The 24,078-nt window shown below is 42.1% G+C and overlaps 3 protein-coding genes across 8 annotated transcripts in view; 2 read left to right on the top strand and 1 right to left on the bottom strand.

Moving 5' to 3' along the window:
- Positions 1 to 4,775, top strand: part of mtus1b (microtubule associated tumor suppressor 1b) — a 54,598-nt gene extending 49,823 nt beyond the window's left edge. For all 4 annotated transcript variants that reach the window (XM_080837747.1, XM_080837748.1, XM_080837746.1 and 1 more), the window contains exons 10-15: positions 578 to 683; positions 816 to 889; positions 1,137 to 1,232; positions 1,670 to 1,786; positions 3,267 to 3,364; positions 3,692 to 4,775. In XM_080837747.1, coding sequence (XP_080693873.1) covers positions 578 to 683; positions 816 to 889; positions 1,137 to 1,232; positions 1,670 to 1,786; positions 3,267 to 3,364; positions 3,692 to 3,899 — 699 coding nt within the window. In that variant the 3' untranslated portion in view covers positions 3,900 to 4,775. The remainder of the gene's footprint in view (positions 1 to 577; positions 684 to 815; positions 890 to 1,136; positions 1,233 to 1,669; positions 1,787 to 3,266; positions 3,365 to 3,691) is intronic.
- Positions 4,776 to 5,653: 878 nt separating this feature from the next.
- On the bottom strand, positions 5,654 to 9,311 carry LOC308363373 (fibrinogen-like protein 1; the record flags this gene model as incomplete). The annotated part of the gene is made up of 8 exons (XM_080836184.1): positions 5,654 to 5,828; positions 6,050 to 6,252; positions 6,897 to 6,985; positions 7,072 to 7,169; positions 7,390 to 7,549; positions 7,990 to 8,224; positions 8,722 to 8,801; positions 9,305 to 9,311. 8 exons carry the CDS (start codon positions 9,309 to 9,311, stop codon positions 5,654 to 5,656), a joined length of 1,047 nt encoding a protein of 348 aa, XP_080692310.1.
- A 1,683-nt stretch (positions 9,312 to 10,994) lies between these two features.
- The window catches only part of pcm1 (pericentriolar material 1), a 51,519-nt gene continuing 38,435 nt past the window's right edge, over positions 10,995 to 24,078 (top strand). For all 3 annotated transcript variants that reach the window (XM_080837082.1, XM_080837084.1, XM_080837083.1), the window contains exons 1-5: positions 10,995 to 11,151; positions 13,159 to 13,279; positions 15,282 to 15,527; positions 22,586 to 22,882; positions 23,454 to 23,624. In XM_080837082.1, coding sequence (XP_080693208.1) covers positions 13,178 to 13,279; positions 15,282 to 15,527; positions 22,586 to 22,882; positions 23,454 to 23,624 — 816 coding nt within the window. In that variant the 5' untranslated portion in view covers positions 10,995 to 11,151; positions 13,159 to 13,177. The remainder of the gene's footprint in view (positions 11,152 to 13,158; positions 13,280 to 15,281; positions 15,528 to 22,585; positions 22,883 to 23,453; positions 23,625 to 24,078) is intronic.

The raw sequence follows: 24,078 nt of genomic DNA on the forward strand, positions 1-24,078 counted from the left end.
CCTATTGGATTTTAAACATGGAAAGGGCTGTGCCACTTTGTCAATAAAACTTTGGATTTATGGCTGTTGCCATGGCATTTATTTTCCTTCACTTTCACTGTTCAAATGTAAATGGCCTATTGGGCCTGGGCTCTTATCCGTCAACCTATCACCATCCTCTGTTACACATAATCAGCCACACCCCTTCTCAAAGTGGCCTGCTCTAATGCTGCCACAGCATCTTCTCTGTCAGGCCACCTCTGTTGCCAAGCAATCCCAAAGCCACCACAGGAGCCCTCACCAGCCCCTCACCACAGAACATTCAGATACTATGCCACTATTGAGAAGGTTGAAGCAGTTTGCAGAAGCTCTTAAAGACATGGACTTTTAAAGGACTGCATTGATACAAAAAAAGGAATGTAATAAAAGAAGCATTTTTATAAATGTAAGCAAGTCCCACATGTGTAACACGTTAATGAATCAAGTAATTATGAATGGAGGTAGTGCTGGTGTTTGATGAATCAAGTCATTATGGATGGAGGTAGTGGTGTGATGACAAGCTGCTGGTGACTCAGTCTTGCCTTCTTTCACCGGGAAGGTGGAGGAGGTTCGATCCAAACAAGAGGCTCTCCGACAGGAACAGGAAGTCAAACATGCCCAGCAGATGGAGGCTCTCAAACAGCATTATGAAACATCCCTCCAGGGTAAGCCTGCTTCCCCTGCCTGAACACTCCCTCCCAATCCCCTACATCGTCTATACATTTTAAATAGAATAGTGGATATAGATATCATGTATTGAATAAATATATATATTTTTTTTTTGTGTGTGTCCTTAGAGCTTCAGATGACTCATGAGCAAAACATGAATGCCTTGGACAAGACGCTCAAAGACTCAGAGGCATCCCTCTCTGTAAGTTCACCTCACTTGAGGCTATCTGGTAGCTCTCTCACTGAAGGGAAAAAAAGTCTTGTGTTAAGAAACATGCCTTTACCTCCATAACCTCACATCTACCAATCATAAGTCATTTCTGTGGCAGCCGGCTGTTTCAGCTCGAATCTCGCATTGCCTTAGGACATGGTGCAGAAGTGTGGTGTGCCAGGTGGTTGCTCTCTCTCTATGCAAATAAACACTGACCGTCGTAACTCTTGCCCGATAGCGACAGATTGAGGAGCTAGCAGTGGAGAACAACGAGCTCAAGAGGAAACTCCAAGCCGAAGAGGAACGGAGGAGGATACTGTCTGAGAAGAGCCAGGTAAGGGAAACTTTCAGCATTTGTTGTAAAAAGGGGGATGATTCATGCACTCGTATGTGTTCCCCAATTAAAAAGGAATGATGGGTGCACCAGTAACTACACACAGCCTGTGAGTGTCAGACATTTGATGTGCTCTGACCTTCCATCAAGCGCAGCTTGATGTGCCCACTTTCCTACACATTCCACTCTGTAAATCAACCACAAATCCCATTACACGTTGCAGCATTCAAAAATGCTGATGCATCTTTTAACCTAGATTGAAAATGTGAATTGCGTGGTAGACCTCATGTATTCACAAAGAATGCTGGAGTGAGTCCCTCCGCAGCAGCACCCTCTACTGGGTTTAAATGTAACTGCACATACCATCACACTGCATAGCAATTCTTCTCTCCGTTTCCCTTAATCTACCATCTTTCTTCTATCAATCCTCTCCGTAGAAGGATGCCCACACTCTGTACCTCGAGCAGGAGCTAGAGAGTCTGAAAGTTGTCCTGGAGATCAAGACTCAGCAGCTTCACCAGCAGGATAAAAAGCTCATGCAGATGGATAAAATAGTGAGTCTTTATATTTTTTACCTGTAAAACACACACACACACACACACAGGGTGTGAAAGCGAGCGCATATGAAGCTAGAGCATATGCTAATCTTAATCCCTCTACCTTTCCACAAATAAAATAAGAGGCTATTCTGTGTCTTCAGTATTATCTCTGAGCGAGGGCACCACCAGTTTTGTACACAGTCTCTATAATATTTATGAATCATTCATTGTAGCATACCATCTGCAGTGCAGCCATTTCCCAAAGCGGTCAGGTATCTATGTGGAAATGTAGTGAACTTGGTGCATAAGTGCAGAAAAAGCAGCACTGTATGAATGAGAAGCGAGAACATGAATGGTGATGCGCAGGCTATTTAGAAGTGGCAAATGTGCGTTCTGACAGAACTGATGTCGCCATGCTGATAACTGAGCTATGCATCCATTTCAACATGAGGGCTTCATGAGTTCAGTAGTCAATTTAGCAGTTATACATGATGTAAATGATGGTATGTTGAATAGAGAGTTATTTGTCTGCAATTATACAGATGCAAAACATCTTCAGAATGGTCTGGATTCACGTTAAGGAGGACAGTTCAAAATAATAATTTAGGCTTTTTTAGTTTCATGTGAGTAAATGAAAAATCCACAATGTCTCTGTCCTATGTAACAGTTCACTTTACATCACCTCTTACCTCTCAGATATAATCTACCTGTTCATTTGCTAATGTGGTGTAGCAAATCAGTGATGTACAGCTAGTGTAGCCAGCAGACCCTTACACCTGGTTAAATGAGTATGAGTAAAACACATCAGCATCACATATATCAGAGTACAGACTACTTTCTCCCTTGTCATAGCATACTTGAATTCAGTTCTATGACTCATAAAGCTTACATCTTACACAATGGTTTCTTAGTCAGATAAAGCATTTGATTTTCAACCAACGCCATTTGGGTAAAACACTGTTCGCATTGAGAGTGTGATTCAGAATACGGTTTGTAAATGTTAAGCTAGAAAATAATAGAAATCTAATCATATCAGTTTGCTGCCAGCACCTGCAGTCTCGAGGAGGTTGGGTGTAACTGTGTTGCCTTTCAGAAGAAGGTGTGGCATTCAGACTTACCACAGGATTGCTTTCATTTCAAAAAGTGTTTTCGTTGAGTGTTTGTTTTGCTACTTAGTGGCGTGACGGATTGTACAGGAGGTGTTTTGGCCTCGAATCAGGAATGCACAAGCAGGCTTAAAATGATCTTTTCCTCGAAGAGAACTCTGGAGGTTTTGCACCTCACTCAAACCACTCAAGGCCCTGGGACCATTAGTATAATTGTAGTTTGTTTGGAACTGTTTTGATTTGTTGTTGGCTTTTGTGTCTTCACCTGCTTGTCTTTAAACACCTCTGACGGAAGGGGATGTGGCTTGTTTAAAGTTAAATATCCAGGTTGCTCTGAGTGCTGGTGTGTATCTTGTCTTAGAGGTTTGCTTTGCTGCTTTAATTAACAGGTTGAGTCTAATGCGAAGTTGGATGAATACCTTAACAAGGTGCAGCAGGAGAACGAAGACTACAGAGCCAGAATGGACAAACACCAAGCGCTGTCCAGGTAAGAAAACCATGTATTATCTCTTACACACACATATATCAAATACATATCTGCTTCTCCCTTTCAACATTCCCCCAGCAACCCCAGAAGTCTTATGAGACTATATGGTTACAGAGGAATGTGTCTGTCCACTCCATACATCTGTGTGGGGGTGGGTTTGACATGTCTTACACCTCTTTGTGCGATTATGTAAAAGAGTTTGTGTAAGCACATGTGCTGGTATGTAACTTTAACCCCCCCCCCCCCCCCCATTCCGTCCTTTCTCTCTCAATCCCTTCTATATTCTCTTCCCTGCTCCTGTCTGCCTCTCTCTGTCGCCACCTGCAGGCAGCTTTCCACAGAGCAGGCCATGCTGCAGCAGACCTTGCAGAAAGAGTCCAAGGTCAACAAACGTCTGTCTATGGAGAATGAAGAGCTCCTGTGGAAGCTGCACAACTGCGACCCGAGCAGCCCACGCCGCCTCTCGCCGACCTCGCCCTTCCACTCACCCCGAAACTCCGCTGCCTTTCCCACAGCTCCCCTCTCCCCAAGATAACCCCTGACACTAACCCCCCAAACCCAGCCCTGGGCACCCAAGGCCTCCAAAGACTTTACAACCTCACCCGGACACCTTACACCCCCTTTTCCTTAAAACTCTCCCGTCTAGAGCTATCCCAAAAAAACAGATCCTGAACGGACTTTTGTGACGCCGTTCATATCTCTTCTCATTGTACAGTTTCAGAAAGACTTTAAAGATTCTATAACGTGTTCATCCCACATAAAGAGTGGGAGAGAAAATCGGAGAGAGCCAGAGACAATGTCGCACGGATGCACTTAGGGAGCGAGGGACTGCCCCCCCCACGCTCTCCCGCCTTTTTTCTCCGACTGAACGAAAGGAGAGGAGAGAGAAGATGAAGAGAGGGTATGGTGAACCTCAGGGCTTGTATATAGTGTCTTGCCAGTTTTATTTTTGAATTAGATTTTTCATTTCAGCAGGTTTTCTGTACTGTGTCCAAGTAAGTGATGGGGATGTTCCTGCTAATTAGTGATGTGTGCTTAGAACACTCAAATCTGAGTAATTCAAAGGTCCATAATCAAACCATAATCAGTTTTGTGTTTTGAAAATCCTCTTTTTATTTCTCAAGATGAATTGGTTTGTCATGCCCTTCAGGAAATAGACTTTTGAATCCCTCCGACACATAAAAAATAAAATGAAATTGTGAAGAGTTGCTCAAGTAAAATTGTTTGCTTTCCAACATCTCTACCTTGTAATGAGACTGTAGAATGTAATTCCCTGGGTGTTTTGATTTCTTTCCAGAATGTTCTTCATCCATAACACTGTGTTAAGGGAATAAATCCCTTCCCCTCACCCGGAGTGACCTGCTTTCCACATTTCTTTTTATTTTGAACTCAATAAATACAGTGCTATAAAACCTGGATAAAAACATATGAAGATGCCTCGTTTGTCTCATTGTTTTTAGATAAATTGAGTGACACTTCACCTCCTAAGTCCATGAAGATACGCAGGGCACTTTCTGAGTACCATAAATGGAGACTCTGAATACCTTAAATTCACTAATCCACAGAGGCCTGCCTTTATCTGTGCATGTTCTCCCTCTTCAGGAAACAGGGGAACTTTATAGCAGGATGAGGATGTGTCTGGCCATCATTTGTGATCACTGGCTTAAGTCCTCTCTCTTTCCTCCCTTCCTGTCATGCTTCATTCTTTTTTAGGGATGTGTTCTTGCATATTACTGTAGCCTCTTCATAACTTTTAAACAGACACTTAGACGATTCTGTAAGTCAACCATAATGCATGCATATTACACAAGAAAAGGCCAAATTCATATTTTCAGTTGGGTAAATCTCTTCTGACAAATCAGCAGGACCATGAAGCTATTTCTGCTTTAGGCTTAGTGTTTTGACGTTCTGAAGAGATTTAATGTTTGAGTTGCTTGTTAGGCTGTGTAAATTCAGACTATAGCTGCCCATCTTTTGACAACTTAAATGTCAATAAACAGGCAGAGCCTCCTGTCCTACAACCATGAAATACCCTTCCAAACATTATGTGCCAAAGAGGCTTATGATTCCATTAGAGGAGTTCATTTTAGTTTTCAGTGGTGTGTGTATGGAGGACATAACTCATTGCATTTTACTGTAGTAATAAGTTGTCATTTAACCGACTCCATTTGAGTCACTGAACTCAGGAGAGTATATGAATATCATTTGTTTGAAAAACACATTCACCCAGTGTTGATGCAGGGTAAGTTTATTAACTATCTGACCAATGCAGTGTGTGACCCTTTGCTGTTAGCTCTGTTCATGCCGTGCTTCGGGCTCTTCCAGGCCTTCTGGCCGGATCATCATGACCACAGACTTGATGGTGTACCAGTAGCCATGCCAGGTGTACCACACCAGCCCATCATCCGTCACAGCCTTGTAGGGGCCGTTATAGTGAAGGCCATTCAAATTCCCAGAGTGACACCTAGTGGACAAAATAGTAATTACATGAGGTTAAGTGGTGTTGCTATATGTGGGTGCAAAACTTTTGACAAATACTTGACTCATGATACCTGACAACAAACCAATGAGCTAGTATAATCAGTAAATTATATCCTTTGGGTTCTCATGGCTTTCATTGTGCCCTGAACCACATTTCAATTACAAAACAGATTCCAAAAGTCCAAAAGAGGTCTAATGTAATACCTGCTGGACCACCAGCCAGACTTATCCTGGCGAACACACTCTGGATCCTTCCCATGGTTGTTATGGTCGTACGTGCTGAACTTCACTCCTTGGTGGCTATTACCCTGTGGGTCATACCACTGGCTGCCAGGGTTGGGGTGTGCATCAGCCAAAGCATCACCTGCATTCCCACTGTAATCACCCACCTGCAATTCATAGTCATCCTGACAAAAGACACGACACTCAGTTGAAAAGTACAATTATAGATCTGTGTGGCTGTACAAATCACATTCCCAGTGTTGGTTATTAATTGTATGTCTGACTCGCTTCAGGTCAGCACAAACACTTCATCACCAAATATCACCATCAGTCAGACAAGGTCCCTGTTCTGTTTTGCAGTCAATGCACAGGGGTTTTATACTGCCCAAATACAATATAGATCCCCATCCCTTAATATTTCTAGAAATCACTGCGAGTAAGAATTGTAGAGTGATTGTGATTAAAAGTAACACAGAGAGAGAGAGACAGGCTGATAGAGAGGAAGATGGTGTGGGAGGAAGAGAAAACGAGAGCCAATCACTATATGTGTATACTGGCCAACAGGAGAAGGCCAGCAGCTTATTATGGTCTTGTCTGCCTTAACCTGAAAAGCCTCTTCTCACACCAACCTCGAACCAAGGTTGTACATCAGCCTAAAGGTAAAAAGAGTGGCTGCAGGGTGGCCTTGTCTGTTTATATCACATCAAGCTCCATAGCCCATAAAGACATAATATACTTATCTGGAATATACACACGTGTGTGGTAGAACACACAGTAAACTGGGAAATACTTGACATTTCACCAAATAACACAAGCCATAGACACACACCTTTTCATCTCCCACGTGAACGTTTTTGTACTCAGCAAAGCGTGGGATACCATCATTATCCTCCAATTTCACCTTGAGTTTATAATTGCCTGTGAACAAGTTTAAAAGATCAGATCAAAGTCAAAATGAATACTTGTAAAAACAATTTGACCACAAGTGTCCGTATATCTCATACCCTGTGCTGTGAGGTAGTGTAAGGGGTCATTCCCCAACCAAAACTCCCCATCATTGGAGAGGAGATCCCCAAAACCATGCTTATACTCTACCCAGGTCCTGCATGGAGACAAGAAGAAAACCATGTTCCTTTTTTTACAAGCTGGCATTCTTTTGCCAAAATACTTTTACAACACATTCTACTCTTAAAGTTATTAGTTCAATATAATTTTAAGATCTGTAGATAGCTATTTATTGATCTATGACTAACTCCTTTAGTGAAATGATGGAACGTTTGTTCCTTTTTTTAATCATAATGTACACTATAACAGTGCCCCACCTGTCAAAGGACTCATGTCCACCTTTCCTCCTCTGAAACACCGTCCAGCCTCCCCCATCACTCATGTCACAGAACACCATGACAGTGAAAGGGGAGTCCTTTGGTTTGACCCTGTACACACCGCTGACCAGATTCCCATCCTCAAACACGTGTGAGCAGTCTGACAGAAGACAACAACAAACACACCTTGGTTTTACATAAGTGTTCATGAAAGACACTAAGCTCTGGACAGGGACAGGAATTCAAAAACACAAAAAGCAGCACTCCACATCATAATGGGGAAAAATAAAGTGTATCTAAATATTTAAGCAAATTCACCTGGCAACTTAATTTGTATAGCCTATATTAGTTCCTAATGTGCTTTTTGGTACCCCAGACCATTTTTGACTATAATCTGGATTTGGGAATTTCATTAATTCCTTGGCAAACATATTGTGCAGTGAGCTTTAAATACTATGTAGAATTGTAGTATTTAATTCAGTAAACAATCTTCTAGTTGTTGTATCAAATACATTTGTACAAATTTCACCCTAACTTAACTGCCTGACTTGCACAAAAACATATTCATTATTGCTGTATTTTCCTGAAAATGTGCCTGACCTGTATACTCTGTTCGATTGCCTGGCTGGGTCTGGATGTTTGGGCTTTGGGGAACAGCAGATCCGTGCTGTTGATCTGTGCTGGTCTGACTCAGATGGTCATGGAGTTGCTGGATGTACTGGCGATGGGATAGCAGACTCTCCTCCAATGAGAGCAGGTGGGACCGCAGCCACAGCACCTCATCCTGGCAGTTAGATGGAGCAGGCACCTGCTGCTGCTGCTGCTGCAAAGGAGCCTGGTGTACATATATGTAACTTTGTGTAAATTTATGTATGGTCAGACCTGCACCTACACAGTAGTTTGTCCAGTAATTTTCAACTCTCTCTCATTTTCACAGACACACATTAATACCAACATCCAAAACACATTTCATATTCCACATGTACCACATATAATCAGATAACAATACATAATTTCCAAAATAAACACTCACAAAAAAACAATGCCTATTCACCTATACATATATAAGATTCAATGGACTTGGACTATATATCCATGACAATATACAGAGTAAATGGTAGCCTTTAGACAAACAAACAATCTACAGAGACTTTACAGATCATGTAATGTATAACACACCACCATGGAACTTGTAACATTTATTTGTAACACTTGTATAATTGTATGCCTATAGGAGTCAATGAGCCTAAAGTCAAATTCATAGTCATTTTGAATAAATGTTGTCCTTTTGAAGCTACAAAAGACTAGGTGAATAAAAAATGTACCACTTACCGACCAGCAATTCTCAGAAATTAGCCAATTTGCAATGAATATGACACGTAACATAGTATTCCACAGACTCCTCATCGTATCTGGATGAACCACATCAGATGAAAATAGTCTTACAAGGCTGACTGTTCTTAAGAGGACTAAGCACACAGGGCTCTTTAATCAATCCTCCCAATGAATGAGAATTTCCCATCCTCATATTAAGTTATGTCTACTTATCTTTATCATAGGACAAGGACAGGAGTCATGGGTATTGTTGTGTCTCATTTCCCTCACCTGCTGTTGGGAACTAAGTAGTAATGTCCTTGACAGTGAGATTGGAAGCCTGGCACTCCTCAGACAGTGTGAATGCATGCTTACTGTATAAGGTACAGTGCCCTCCACAATTATTGGCACCCTTAGTGAATACGGACAACAGGCTATGAAAAAATGTGTCTTTGCTGTTTATCCTCTTGGTCTTTCGCTCAAAATGTTCACAAAATTCTTACCTTTCCATTCAAGTAAAATTATAGAAAGAATTGTGTTCTTTTGACATTAAATAAAATATTTTTCTCCAAAACATGGAAAAATCTTAAAAGTATATTACCAGTCATGTTTTACATATTTAATTTCACCTGTTTGATCAGGGACTCCTAAGTGGTCAACCATGACTTCCTGTTTCACTCAGGTATAAATATGAGGTGATACAGGCCAAATACCCTTAGTCATTCATCAAGATGGGAAAAAACAAAAGAACACAGTGTCGAAGGGCGACAAAATGTTGTTGAGCTGCAGAAATCCGGAAAAGGAAAGAAAATATCTAAACAGCTGAAAATACCCATTTAAAATAATCAGGGCAATCGTTAAGAAGATCAAAGCAACAGGAGGTGTAAGGAATCAGCCGGGAAGAGGACCTGTCTGTAAATTGACCCCAGCCACGTGAGGAGGATGGTTTTACTGGCAAAAGAATCTCCAAGAATCACAGCTGGAGAATTGCAGAGGTAAATTGAGTCCTGGGGTCAGAAAGTCTCCAGAACTACCATCAGACGCCACCTATAAGTTGTTTTGGAGGGTTGCCAGAAAAAAAGCCTCTGCTCTCGTCAACAACAAAATAAAGTGCCTATAGTTTGCCAAATGTAAGACAGACTTTCAATGGGACCAAGTTATATGGTCAGATGAGACCAAAATTAAGCTTTTTGGCGTAGTCAGAAAGATAGCCATACAGAAAAGCACCCCATGGCGGATCTTTGATGTTGTGGGGCTGTTTTTATTCCAAAGGCCCTCAACATCTTGTTAGGATACATGGTATCATGGACTCCATCAAATACCAGCAGATATTATTTGAAAAACTAACAGCCCCTTCTAGGAAGCTTAAAATGGGCCGTGGTTGGACCTTCCAGCAGGACAATGATCCGAAGCACCCCTCAAAATCAACACAAACATGGCTCACCGACCGCAGAATAAAGGTTTTGCCATGGCCATCAAAGCCCCAGACCTAAACCCTATAGAAAATCGGTGGAAAGAGCTAAAACCGAGTCTACAAGTGTTGACCTAAGAATTTGAAGGATCTGGAGAGATACTGTATGTAGGAATGGTCTCAGATCCCGTGCCATGTGTTCACCAACCTCATCTCGCATTATAGGAGAAGTCTCAGAGCTGTAATCTTGGCAAAGGGAGGATGCACAAAACATTAAATTAAGGGGTGCCAATAATTGCGGCACACCTGTTTTGGAGAATAATATTTATTTAACGTCAACATTTTTTTCTCTTTCAATAGTTTTGCTTCAATGAAAATGTACGATTGTTGTGAATATTTTGAGTGAAAGACCAAGAGGATAAACAGCAAAGATATGTTTTCATAGCCTGTTTTGGACACTTTCACTAAGGGTGCCAATAATTGTGGAGGGCACTGTAAGCCTACATCAGTTGAAAGCTGCTAGTTGAAGCCATACAATTACTAAGAGGTCAATTATTGGATAAAATCTGATTAAATTAAGAAATAATTCCCCAAAACGTATAGCTTCTTTTGTTAAAGTAATTCGAATCTCCTCTCCAAGTGTATGTGAAGTTGCACATGGACGCTGGTCTCAGATGAGTAACTCAAGGCAAAACGTCACCCGCCTTCAATAAGAGACCTTCACCATACATACAAACCAATATCAGCATAAATCAGTTTTGGATCCATAATAAGGTGGAATCAGTCAGTAGAACCATAGTAAAAGACCAGCGGTGTGCAAGTGCATCACTATTTATTAATGCGCGTGCTCAGCTGCCCAGTGAAAGATGGCCGCGAGCTGTATAGCAAGCGCTCTCTGAAGGAACTGGAGTCCTTATTGTGTTCGACATACATTTGAGGCATTTTCAGTTAATACGGAGAATCTGTTGTCTTTGACGAAGACCATGTTTCAGTAACCACACGCTTCGTTGAGAATTTATTTAAGACATAACACTAAGGTAACTGTCATCTGAACGCAGTTTTCTATAGCTAACACTAGCTATTGGTTAGCTGGCTGCTTGCCTTGCAGCAATGCTAGGCTAGTAGCTCTACAGCTAACGTTAACTTTGCAATGTTTTGGGGTAACAGGGAAAGGTTTGTAGAACCACCCCTGTCCGGGCAATATGTTGCAGGATTTCAGTCACAGAAAGGGGCACCTAATTATTTGGTATCTAAGTTAGCTAACGTTACTTCAGCAACTGTATTTTACATTAGGGAACGTTAGCTAACATTAGTATAGCATAGGCTTGCTAATCTAGTTTTGCTGAACTATACTAGCTAGCTAACGTTACTTTAGTGCGTTGAGTTAATGTGAAGGAACTTTCTCCGTTTTGGCAATGTTGGATAACTTAACGACGTTGTGTGGTGAAAAGATACCTTTCTTGCCAATTCTGTGATCTAATAGCAGCAATGCAATGATGGCTTATACCAGCTGATGCTATGTGATGAATAACGTTGTTGAAGTTTGACGTGATTTGATGATGAGCTTGTTTGGTATATTGGGTTAATTGTTATCTAGTGTCACATATTTGTTCCTTGAAGTTAAGTTAGATGATGTGAAATTATGTTGTGATTGCTAACAAGAATTTACCTCCATCGTTAACTAACATCAACTTACGCTTGTTACTATCGCGGCAGTTTATGACAAGCAGATGCTGTCGTTAGTAGCGTTTACCTCTAACATTTACCCGTATTAAATGTTTAGTTTATGTGTCTATGTGTCTTAATGGCTATAAGAGACAGTGTTGTCATTAGGTCTGTCCACTTGCTTGTAGCTGTGACGTTTACAACATAGCGTTGTCATTCGAAACGTACGGCAACCCATTTTACATTTGCCAGCTGGGTTAACGTTATCTTCGGTCAGCCAGTTCAGCTAAATACTTTTTAACGAATGATGTCTGGCGTTTTCATGTTTTAGTCAATAAGCACATCACCCTGACTGACATTATGTCTTAGTCGGTGAACCTGCTGTTTTCTTTGTCACCGTAGTGTGCGTGGTTGAATGACTTGCGACCATTTTCCCGGGGGAAACGCGAGCTTTGAAGGGCTGAGGTTAACGTTGCCATGGTTACGAGAACAAAACTTGGTCTTGAAAAAAGTTATTTTACTCGATTATATTATCCTCTGTAATGTTCTTTGATTACACAGAAAGCTTCAAATTCTATTCAGAAGTCATATGTATTGTGTTGAGACGGATGTGAAGAGCTGGAGCAGCATAGGCAACTTTATAAACAGCGAGGTCGAGCTAGATGTTGATAGAACATGCTACGTTAGGTTTAGGTCATTCTCACTAGGAGTTTTCGTGTTGTCATTGGCGAGGACGAGACCAGTGGAAATCAATAAACAGGTCGTTTGGTTGCTTGCCAACCCTTTCGACCCGTTGGACATTTGGAGGGAATGTTTGTCTATTTGCCGGGAAATTGGAGCTGGTCAAGTGCAACCGTTGCAGATCCTCCCCTTGAATAAACAGGGCAGGTAGTTATGAACTTGGCGATACGTTGTCTGCTAGCAATAGTAGTAAGACGTAAGCGGTAACGTTAGTTACACGTTGTCTGTTGTCTAGATTTTCTTGAGGTATTATTCATTCCAATTGGTAAGACAGTCTATAGTTATTCAGTATCAGGAGCATTGTTTAATGGTGTGGGCTAGAGCAGTATTTATTAGTTCTTTAGTGCCTTCACTGTGTTGCTGTCAAGGCAAATAATACCCATGTTTGTGCATTTCCCCCGAGATTATTGGTCTTGTGACAAAGGGGTGCACCGCCCGCGGTGACTGCGACTGATTCCATGTTCTCAGAGTTCTTAACTGTCGATTTGTTGACTGTTGGCTGTTGTTGGCTAACGTTATGTCAGGAGAAAACTGCACTTTGTATTTTCAGGCATCGCTTTCTTTTGTATTGTCATTTACGTAGGTCTTGTTAAGAGTTGTAGACAGCATCGATTGACCGCTTATGTTTTACTTCTCAGCAGGTGCTGAGTTGTCGGAATGGCGACTGGAGGGGATTCGTTTGATGATTGCGCAGATGAGCAGGAGCTACATAACTGGACTGTCACCAACAGCAGTCTCGAGGATCGTCTCAACAATATGGTATGGGAAGATTAAGACGAGTTACAGTATTGTCTGTCTGATTGAGGACTGCTTTAAAGGTTACTTAGCACTGTCCTGTGGTCAATTCTATATTTTGATGAATTACAATTTTTCTGAACGTGGCCAGTTAGTCAACAGACAAAAACGAATAAAACTAAAGATGACCCACAGGTTTTATTTAAATCCAGTTAGCCAAACTCAGTGTTTCCCCTAGGTTTACAGCTTGGGGGGGGGGGGGGGGGGGGACGGCGGCAGGGGCGCGGCGGACACGGACACAAACACTTAAATGAATTATGATGTTCATGTGTTTCTTTGAATGACAGCAGTCAATAAGTATAATTGTACATGTTTTATGGTAAAGGTAACCTTAAATGACTTATTTTGTGATCTGGCACTATATTTATAAAAAAAATATTTTTTTTTTACTTGACCTTCCAGGGGGGGCGGGCGGGGCCGTTGGGGGGGCGGGCCCAGAGCAGGTTCAGACCTCCATGGGGCCCTAGGCAAAATTCTGCCAAGGGGCCCTCCTAACTGAACCCCCAAAATGTTCAACCGTCGCACCTGACACCCAGTGCTTCCACTCATCCCCCCTTTAAATATATTGCAAATATGCCAAGGTTCTCAGAAGAAGCAACTATTTGTTATAGAAAGACTACAAACTCTGAATCACTTGTGTTGGAATTAAAACCATTTTATTTAGCAGATCCATATTGTCCGTTTTCTGTTGAAGTGGTTGCTAGGCAAACAAATTGAGTCGTGAGAAGACTTGAGCTTATCAAAACGACATGTTTTCGATTTACAATGACCGTGTCTTTATAAAATGAAAGGAGAGTAAAATGCCATAATAAACAACGTACTAACCTCGAAACATCAAACCAATACTTCAAGCAACAGTTTGATATTTCTCGGTATGATCTCACTCTATTAATAAGTGTTTATTATTTAGCACCATTGTCATAATATTTCACGAGTTTTATTTATTCACCAAGAATAAATCGTATCTGTGTCTATATTTGCCTGTGGGCTATCCAAGCAAACAAACTTCAATCTTAGTCAATATGTATCCATTACTTTCCATTGTGTTAAGTGCAGTTGTAACTATACAAGGCTACAACTAAAATCATAGAAGCTAGCAAGACGCACACAGAGACCGGGGATCCCCAAGGGCTCACCGCCCTGTTGATGTAGGTCTAACACGGACTGTCCCTCCCTCTCTCCCACCAGAAGAGGAGAGTTAAGGCTTTACCTGACTGCTGCTCCCGCAGTTAATTTTCAAGTTCCTTCCTCTTCCTTTTTTCATTCCCCGAGGGATAGCTCCGCTTCATCTTTCTACACTGATGGGTAGCTATCTGACGTCCGCGACGGACAGTTACGTTGTCACGTTTTTTTTTTTTTTCCCCACGGGGCCTTTATTATAAATAATACATTTGCGGGGCCCTACGCAAGGTGCGTAGTGTGCGTGTTGAAAGAACCGGTACTGGGCGGGCCGCCACCCTAATATCATTGTAGGGGAAACAACCTAAGTACTCTTGCTGGCTGAATGGAGCTGGATGTGTTAGCCACTATTATAGGAGACCTGTTGTTCAAGTTCAAGTGCTTTATTTGACCAGTTATTGTTGAGAGACAGATTTTACCATACTGGCATACCAGATGGGCCATAGCGATGGTACTTTGCTCTGTAGTGAGACCTGAGCCTCTGTTAAACAGACTGAATTAGCTAGTTACTCTTAACCTGACTGGTTTGGTATAAGTAGAGTCTGCTGTTTTGATATTCCACATCCTCTCACAGTGTTATATCAATAATTTCACTTGTATGACAGAGAAAATAAATGCATTTGATTTACTGTGCATGCAGGCAAAAGCACAGGTACATTACATTTCATGTTACCCATCTAACACATCTCACCTTTTCGTCACATTTGGCCTAGTAGTTTGACTTAATTTTACCCTGAAGAAGTCATTGTGGCTGCGATGCTTACTCTGAACACCATTCTGTCTGCAGGACTGGGGCACTCAGCATAAGAAAGCCAATCGCTCCTCTGAGAAAAACAGGAAGAAGTTCTCTGCTGTCTCAGAGAGCCGCTTGACCAATGACATCTCTCCAGAGTCGACACCAGGAGCTGGGCGAAGGCGGGCTCGCACTCCGCACTCCTTCCCTCATGTGAAGTATGCCACGCAGATGTCCGTCCCTGACCAGGCCGAGCTGGAGAGACTGCGGCAAAGGATCAACTTCACTGACCTGGATGAGGTGAGTGGCAGGTAGCTATAGAAGAGTAAAAAAAAAAAAAAAGGTGTGTCTTTACAGAGGTTCAGGCCCCTCTTTGATGTGTTATAGTTTTACTTAGTAATAAAACATAGTATTTCTTGAATGGATATTTGGGAACTATAGTCTGCTCACTTGTTCTGGACAAAACGTTACATTTGTATAAAGATACAAAGTTTAAATATGCTAACTGAAATACAAATGTGGACCTGGGGCCGTATTCACAAAGAATCTTAGGGCTAAAAGTAGCTCATAAGTGGCGAATTTAGGAGAAACTCCTAAAAATAATGGGCGTGTCAGTCTTACATTTAGGACTCCTATTTTTTTTTACTAAGAGCAAATCACAAAGTATTTTATCCCTAAAAGTAGCACCTAAGTCTAAGACAGCTTAAAACTCCTCATGAGGACTCCTAAATCACTAAGACCTATTCACAAAAAATCGTAAGATGGCCGACTTGGAATTGATAAAAGACATTGCTTAAACCATGAAGGTATTAATATTGTCGTAGAATTAGCGCGGGATGCAATGACGCCTTTAAACAACGATGTGTCCCGAAGTAAAATGTTTGGAAACATAAAGATAGCCTATTTGGCTTCGCGGAAAACGCAAATGACGACACTGGGAATCATCAGTCAGCCGTTTAATTCATCAAACTATCAACGCACTGTAGACCCCACAGCATCCAACAGTTTATCCAGTTGCTTTTGGACAATCGCCAAATTACACAATATCAAAGTAAATTCCATGGCGATCGCAGGAATGTCCAGTGACGGGACACACATTACAATAATTCGTCCACCGTGGCCTGGATGTACCGATGACTCGTGCATTTCAACGGAGAGCGGTCGCAGGTTTTTGAGAACTTACCAGCTGGATGCCGCTGGGGTGACAGTGGCTATTGGTCCTGGGACCAGTAGGCTTTCGCCTAGGCTACGGTTCACGCTCGTTTCGCTTTGATCAATTAAGATTGGAGGGCTTGAAGGGCCGTATGTGCTGATATTTGAAGTGGTCAAGGGCTGGAAATATAATAGCCTAACAGTTTGCTGGGTGCTTTAATTATTACTGCCTTGATTACATGCAATTGCCATATTATACAGCCGCGGAAAAAATTAAGAGACCACTTCAAAATTATCAGTTTCTCTGGTTTTACTATTTATTGGTATGTGTTAAAGTAAAATGTACATTTTAGTTTTATTCTATAACCTACTGGCAACATTCCTACCAAATTTCAAATACAAATATTGTCATTTAGATAATTTATTTGCAGAAAAATGACAATTGGTCAAAATAGCAAAAAAGATGCAGTGTCTTCAGATCACGAATAATGCAAAGAAAACAAGCTCATATTAATTTTTAAACTACACAATACTAATGGTTTAACTTAGGAAGAGTTCAGAAATCAATATTTGGTGGAATAACCTTGATTTAAAATCACAACTTTCATGTGTCTTGGCATGCTCTCCACCAGTCTTTCACATTGCCGTTGGGTGACTTTATGCTACTCCTGGCGCAAGAATTCAAGCAGCTCGGCTTCTTTTCATGGCTTGTGACCATCCATCTTCCTCTTGATCACATTTCAGAGTTTTTTTTATGGGATTCAGGTCTCGAAATTGGGCTGGCCATGACAGGGTCCTGATCTGGTGATACTCCATCCACACCTTTACTGGCCTGGCTGTGTGGCATGGAGCATTGCCCTGCTGGAAAAAACACTTCTCAGAGTTGGGGAACATTGTCAGAGCAAAAGGAAGCAAGTTTTTCTTCCGGGACAACGTTGTACTTTGCCTGGCTGAGGTTTGTAAAAGACCATAAGGATTGAACCAAAGCCGACTGGAGGGTCTCCTAGTTCGTCTTCTCTGATGAGTCCAATTTCACAGTAGGTGCAAGCCTCTGTGGCTTGTAGGCCTCTCCAGGTCTCCGTCTAACCATCAGACGACCATGTGTTGGGCAAAGCTGAAAATTGGACTCATCAGAGAAGACGAACTAGGAGACCCTCCAGTCCGCTTTGGTTCAATCCTTATGGTCTTTATGCATGAGAATCGTCGTCATCCATAGCAACGGAGTTTTTATCTTAAGCTTAGGAGTTGGTATTATCCTTAGTATGAGTAGGTCTCAGAGCCGTTGTGAATCACTTTTAAGAAATTACTCCTACGTAAAAGGTTTTAGCGCGAGTTAGGAGCACTCCTAGTGGTAAGATAAAAGGCTTTGTGAATACGGCCCCAGGAGTACTATCAGGTTGGCTAAGGGTTATTCTGGATGTATTGAAATAGACAAAGAAGTGAGCTTATTAATGTTTTTTAGGTCATGTGTTACGTAGTGTCTACAATTACTTGCGCATAGGCATAATTTCACATGTACTGAACACAGTTGTTAAATGACTAGGTTAAAGTTATGAAGGCCATACTGTTAGTTTGTCCAGAAAACCTCTGGGAGGCTCGCAGGCTAGCTAGCCTTTATCAGTGCCAACTGTGCTTTTGTTGTTTACAACGCACATGGTGGCTCTAAGCTAGTTAACTTGCTAGTTTTTTGGGAAAACCTATTGCCAACTTTCTTAATCTGCAAAATGCTCTCACACGATGAGCTTCTGAGTGTTAAAGGCAATTAATGTATCAATATAGCCTGATTTCTTCTTATTAAAACACACAGACGTGGGTTAGAATATTCTTAGCAGGTCTGGTGAAGTATGCCAACACACAAAAGTAAAGTCTGAGGTAGGGACAACAAACTCTATGGACCAGTCCCAATTCCCCTCCTTGGCCCTACACTTCAATTTTGCACTCCAACGTAGGGTAGGGTGTTCTAGTTCTTTTGGGGGTCGAGGAGTAGTTGTCATCTGGTCCTCTGAATGGCGCTAAAAATATGAGTTTTCAGATGCAGACTCCAGACGGAGTGGTGGGAGAAAATCCCAGAATGCTTTGCAACCTAAGACGGTGGAAGGCCAGCGTTATACTTTGTCTGTCTGAAAATATGCGAGGGTCCAAGTGAAGTACATTTCGCATTCAGAGGGTGTACACGTGGCTTTTCTGCGGAGGTCCGTAAACCTTCCCATTTTTTGTGAGTCCATGCGGCCACTACTTCAGTGGCACTACTTCAATTCATCAACTATGACTGTGCAGCTCCGGCACACTCTAGAAAGTATAATAAGAACCACTATACAGCCGCGGAAAAAATTAAGAGACCACTTCAAAATTATCAGTTTCTCTGGTTTTACTATTTATTGGTATGTGTTAAAGAAAAATGTACATTTTAGTTTTATTCTTTAACCTACTGGCAACATTCCTACCAAATTTCAAATAAAAATATTGTCATTTAGATATTTGCAGAAAAATGACAATTGGTCAAAATAGCAAAAAAGATGCAGTGTCTTCAGATCTCGAATAATGCAAAGAAAACAAGCTCATATTCATTTTTAAACTACACAATACTAATGCTTTAACTTAGGAAGAGTTCAGAAATCAATATTTGGTGGAATAACCTTGATTTAAAATCACAACTTTCATGTGTCTTGGCATGCTCTCCACCAGTCTTTCACATTGCCGTTGGGTGACTTTATGCTGCTCCTGGCGCAAGAATTCAAGCAGCTCGGCTTCTTTTCATGGCTTGTGACCATCCATCTTCCTCTTGATCACATTTCAGAGTTTTTTTTTATGGGATTCAGGTCTCGAAATTGGGCTGGCCATGACAGGGTCCTGATCTGGTGATACTCCATCCACACCTTTACTGGCCTGGCTGTGTGGCATGGAGCATTGCCCTGCTGGAAAAAACACTTCTCAGAGTTGGGGAACATTGTCAGAGCAAGTCCAATTTCACAGTAGGTGCAAGACTCTGTGGCTTATAGGCCTCTCCAGGTCTCCGTCTAACCATCAGACGACCATGTGTTGGGCAAAGCTGAAAATTGGACTCATCAGAGAAGACGAACTAGGAGACCTTCCAGTCCGCTTTGGTTCAATCCTTATGGTCTTTTACAAACCTCAGCCAGGCAAAGTACAACGTTGTCCCGGAAGAAAAACTTGCTTCCTTTTGCTCTGACAATGTTCCCCAACTCTGAGAAGTGTTTTTTCCAGCAGGGCAATGCTCCATGTCCATATCAGGATTACACTGAAGTGTCCCATTTTATAGGGGGATATTAAAAAATAAATAAAAAAAACCTGCCCCTTTGTTTTGAGTAGTAGCACCTTAACTGTGTAGGCCAGGGGTCGGCAATCTATGGCTCGCGAGCCAGATGTGGCTCTTTTGATCACTGAATCTGGCTCGCAGATAAATCTTAGCTAATAGTTCTTAACGCAAAAAGTAATGAATATTTCCGCTGACATTAAAAACATTAAAGAAACCACAATGCTTATTTGATTATATTTTTAACGTTATTAAAATAACATAAACATCTCATGCATTCAACGTTCTCATTCCACGACATCGAGACCAAAACTCTATTTTTATTGGATAATGCCATAGCCCACGTCATTGAGGTGTAGAAGTAAACTTCCCATCTTTCAGCTAGCTAACTTATACAGAGCAAGCCCTTTTAAGAAGATGGCGAAAAGAAAAAAAGACGAAGAGTACCGTACATTCCAGCAGGAATGGACGGAGGAATTTGCCTTTGTTGAAAGAGCAGGTTCTGCAGTTTGTTTAATTTGCAATGATTATATTTGAGCGTTTCATCGATGAAATGTTAAGCGGCACTTCGACACACGCCATGCTACATTTGCATCGAAATATCCACTGGGGGACAATAGGAAGAAGGCATGTCAAGAGCTACTGAGCAGAGTGCAAGCTAGTCAGCAGCAACTCCGTGTATGGACCCGACAAGGTGACTGGAATTTGGCTAGCTTTGCTGGTTCTTTAGCAATAGTGAGGAACGGAAAGCCATTCACAAATGGCGAGTATGCTAAAACATTTATGCTTGATGTGGCCAATGAACTTTTTGACGACTTTTCGGATAAAGACGAGATAATCAAACGAATAAAAGACATGCCTCTGTCAGCAAAAACTGTTCACGATCGTACCATCATGATGGCTAATCAAGTGGAGGAAACACAAGTGAAGGACATAAATGCAGCGCTATGCTTTTCCCTCGCGTTAGATGAGTCAGCACCATAAGTCACATTGATGGGTAGGAGTATTTTTGGTTATTATTGTATAACAACGTTGTTAAAAATAAATTCTGAGACTTACTATACTCTAAAATGATTGGTCTTACTTAACAGTGTATGTGTTTATTTGTATTCAGTGTTACAAAATATTATATGGCTCTCACAAAAATACATTTTATAATATGTGGCTTTAATGGCTCTCTCAGCCAAAAAGATTCCCGACCCCTGGTGTAGGCACTCAAAAACAAGGGGTAGGGGTCAAAATATGTTTTTCAGGTTGCCCCAATACAATATTTCTCAAATAAATACATATTTTCTGTAACTTTGGTATACAACAGAATGTTTGCCAATGTAAATATGTTTTCAGTCATTGTAAACAGTGTGCTGAATGTCTAATAATCAATTTAGTTCTAAATCAGGGACCGTATTCACAAAGCCTTTTATCTTACCACTAGGAGTGCTCCTAACTCGCGCTAAAACATTTTACGTAGGAGTAATTTCTTAAAAGTGATTCTCAACGCCTCTGAGACCTACTCATACTAAGGATAATACCAACTCCTAAGCTTAAGATAAAAGCACCGTTGCTATGGATGACGTCGATTCTCATGCACGAGTTTAGAAGGGGTGAGGACGGTGATTGGTTGTTGACAGGCTCTCTCATTAAAAACTCATTCGTGACGTCCCTCTAACAATCCCACTATCAACTAAAAATAAGAGAATAACCTAGGCTTCAAATTAAGTCATATTAAATAGTTATGGACAGTGCAGTTAGCAGAATGCACACGCATGATGACAAGTTTGTGCATCCAACGGGAATGACACTTTGCACGTTAAGCGATCAATATAAAATATGGCAATTGCATGTAATCAAGGCAGTAATAATTAAAGCACCCAGCAAACTGTTAGGCTATTATATTTCCAGCCCTTGACCACTTCAAATATCAGCACATACGGCCCTTCAAGCCCTCCAATCTTAATTGATCAAAGCGAAACGAGCGTGAACCGTAGCCTAGGCGAAAGCCTACTGGTCCCAGGACCAATAGCCACTGTCACCCCAGCGGCATCCAGCTGGTAAGTTCTCAAAAACCTGCTGCAGACCGCTCTCCGTTGAAATGCACAAGTCATCGGTACATCCAGGCCACGGTAGACGAAATCGTCCTCATCTTTTGATGGGGCAATTATTGTAATGTGTGTCCCGTCACTGGACATTCCTGCGATCGCCATGGAATTTACTTTGATCTTGTGTAAGCGATTGTCCAAAGGCAACTGGATAAACTGTTGGATGATGTGGGGTCTACAGTGCGTTGATAGTTTGATGAATTAAACGGCTGACTGATGATTCCCAGTGTCGTCGTTTGCGTTTTCCGCGAAGCCAAATAGGCTATCTTTATGTTTCCAAACATTTTACTTCGGGACACATCGTTGTTTAAAGGCGTCATTGCATCCCGCGCTAATTCTACGACAATATTAATACCTTCATGGTTTAAGCAATGTCTTTTATCAATTCCAAGTCGGCCATCTTACGATTTTTTGTGAATAGGTCTTAGTGATTTAGGAGTCCTCATGAGGAGTTTTAAGCTGTCTTAGGTGCTACTTTTAGGGATAAAATACTTTGTGATTTGCTCTTAGTAAAAAAAAAATAGGAGTCCTAAATTTAAGACTGACACGCCCATTATTTTTAGGAGTTTCTCCTAAATTCGCCACTTATGAGCTACTTTTAGCCCTAAGATTCTTTGTGAATACGGCCCCAGATCTATTGGGTGAGGTAACTTCAGCCATATAAATTACACACCTCCAAATCCTTGACAGTACGGCAACACAGAGGAGACAGATGTTGGTTTGAATGAAAATGAAGCCAAGCGAAAAAGACACATTTTAGGCCTCCTTTTAGACCCCCACCCACCTACACAAAAGGCTCCCTCCCCCTTCACATGCTGCTGCTCTCTCCCTCACAGAGAAGCATTGGCAGCGACTCCCAGGGCCGGATCACGGCCGCCAACAACCAGAGGCAGCTGGCGGAGAACAAGAAGCCCTTTAACTTCCTGCCTCTGCACGTCAACACCAACAAAAGCAAGGAGCCGCCCACTGCTGCTTCCTCTGCTTCCACCCCGGGGGGCAAGGAGCCCAAGAAGCAGAGTCCTGGGAGAGACCTGTTTGCTCCTGTGCCCACCTCCAGTAATGAGGCTTTTGGGCCAGAGAGGGGGGGACCCACAGAGGCTTGCCAAGGGGAACCCACCATCGACAGCAGTCAGGTACTAGGAATTTTATGTTTATTGGGTTTCCTTTTTGCCTTCTCTGTACTGTAGATCACAGGTCGGTGCATCAATGGGGCATAGATGGTGTTGTGTGCAAGGGTATTGGTTTATTTTTAATATCAAACTCTATTATCAGCGTCCTCCAACTGGCGAAAATCCCACATGGTAGGAATATTTGTCTCCCTCAATAAACTAGAGCAAGGATGGTGGAAGGTTTCCAATGATGCAACCAGTCTAAATTCAGGGCAGCTTAAAAATATGCCACCATCCGCACAGAGGTGTTCAGCATGCCCCTCCTCTCTTCCCCATCGTCTTTCCCTCTCTCTTCCTCTCTCCCTGCTATTCCCTTCCTCTCTGTCTGTATTTTCACTGTCTGTCTGTACCCCCCCCCCCCCCTCTCTCTCTCTCTGGCCCTACCTCCCCCACCTCTCTTCTCTGCTTTCACATGCCCTGGTTCTGCTGGAGTCAGTGCTGTCTCTGAGCTGCTGCTGTATCTGTGTGTGTGTGTGTGTGTGTGTGTGTGTGTGTGTGCGTGCGCGTGCGCCTGCCCGCATGTTGGGGGCTGCAGGTTGTCAGTAAGCTGGTGCAGATCCGAGAGTCTATTAGCAAGGCCAACTCCATGCGGGACGACATGCTGGAGAAGAACGATATCCCAGCTAATGTGGAGCGGCTCTCTCACCTGATTGCCCACCTCAAGGAGCAGGAGAGGTCCTACCTTAGGTTTCTTCAGAAGATGCTGGTGAGTTTTTGTTTTTCGTTCATTTTTCTGGGGGAGCAAGAGTTGCCTGGGTTCCTATACTTGGGAGCAGGCTGTTGTAATTCAGTTGGTCACAGCTCATAATTGTTGTTTTGTTGAGGGATTTGTAGTTTTAATCTAAGGTGCATTAGTTTAATTACATGCAGCCTGTCCAATTATGTAATGGAGTGAACCTGGTTGTATACTCGGCACTCTGATTTGGATTCACACACCTCATAGTTTCAGGGGATGGTGAGTAGTATTTCCTCAACTGCAAGTATTACAGTGACAATATGATGTGTCACTATTTAGGAGATCTGCGTTTAGGACAGATTCAATTCAAAGCTCTTAAATGCTCCTTGGATGGAAATCCTGCCTGTGATTAGTGATATTTTCAGTATCAACAGCACAGACCAGTCTCCTTGTACATTCTCCATATACATCATGGAGCCAGAAC

This window comes from Sprattus sprattus, assembly GCF_963457725.1.
Source record: "Sprattus sprattus genome assembly, chromosome: 4".
Lineage (NCBI taxonomy): Eukaryota > Metazoa > Chordata > Actinopteri > Clupeiformes > Clupeidae > Sprattus > Sprattus sprattus.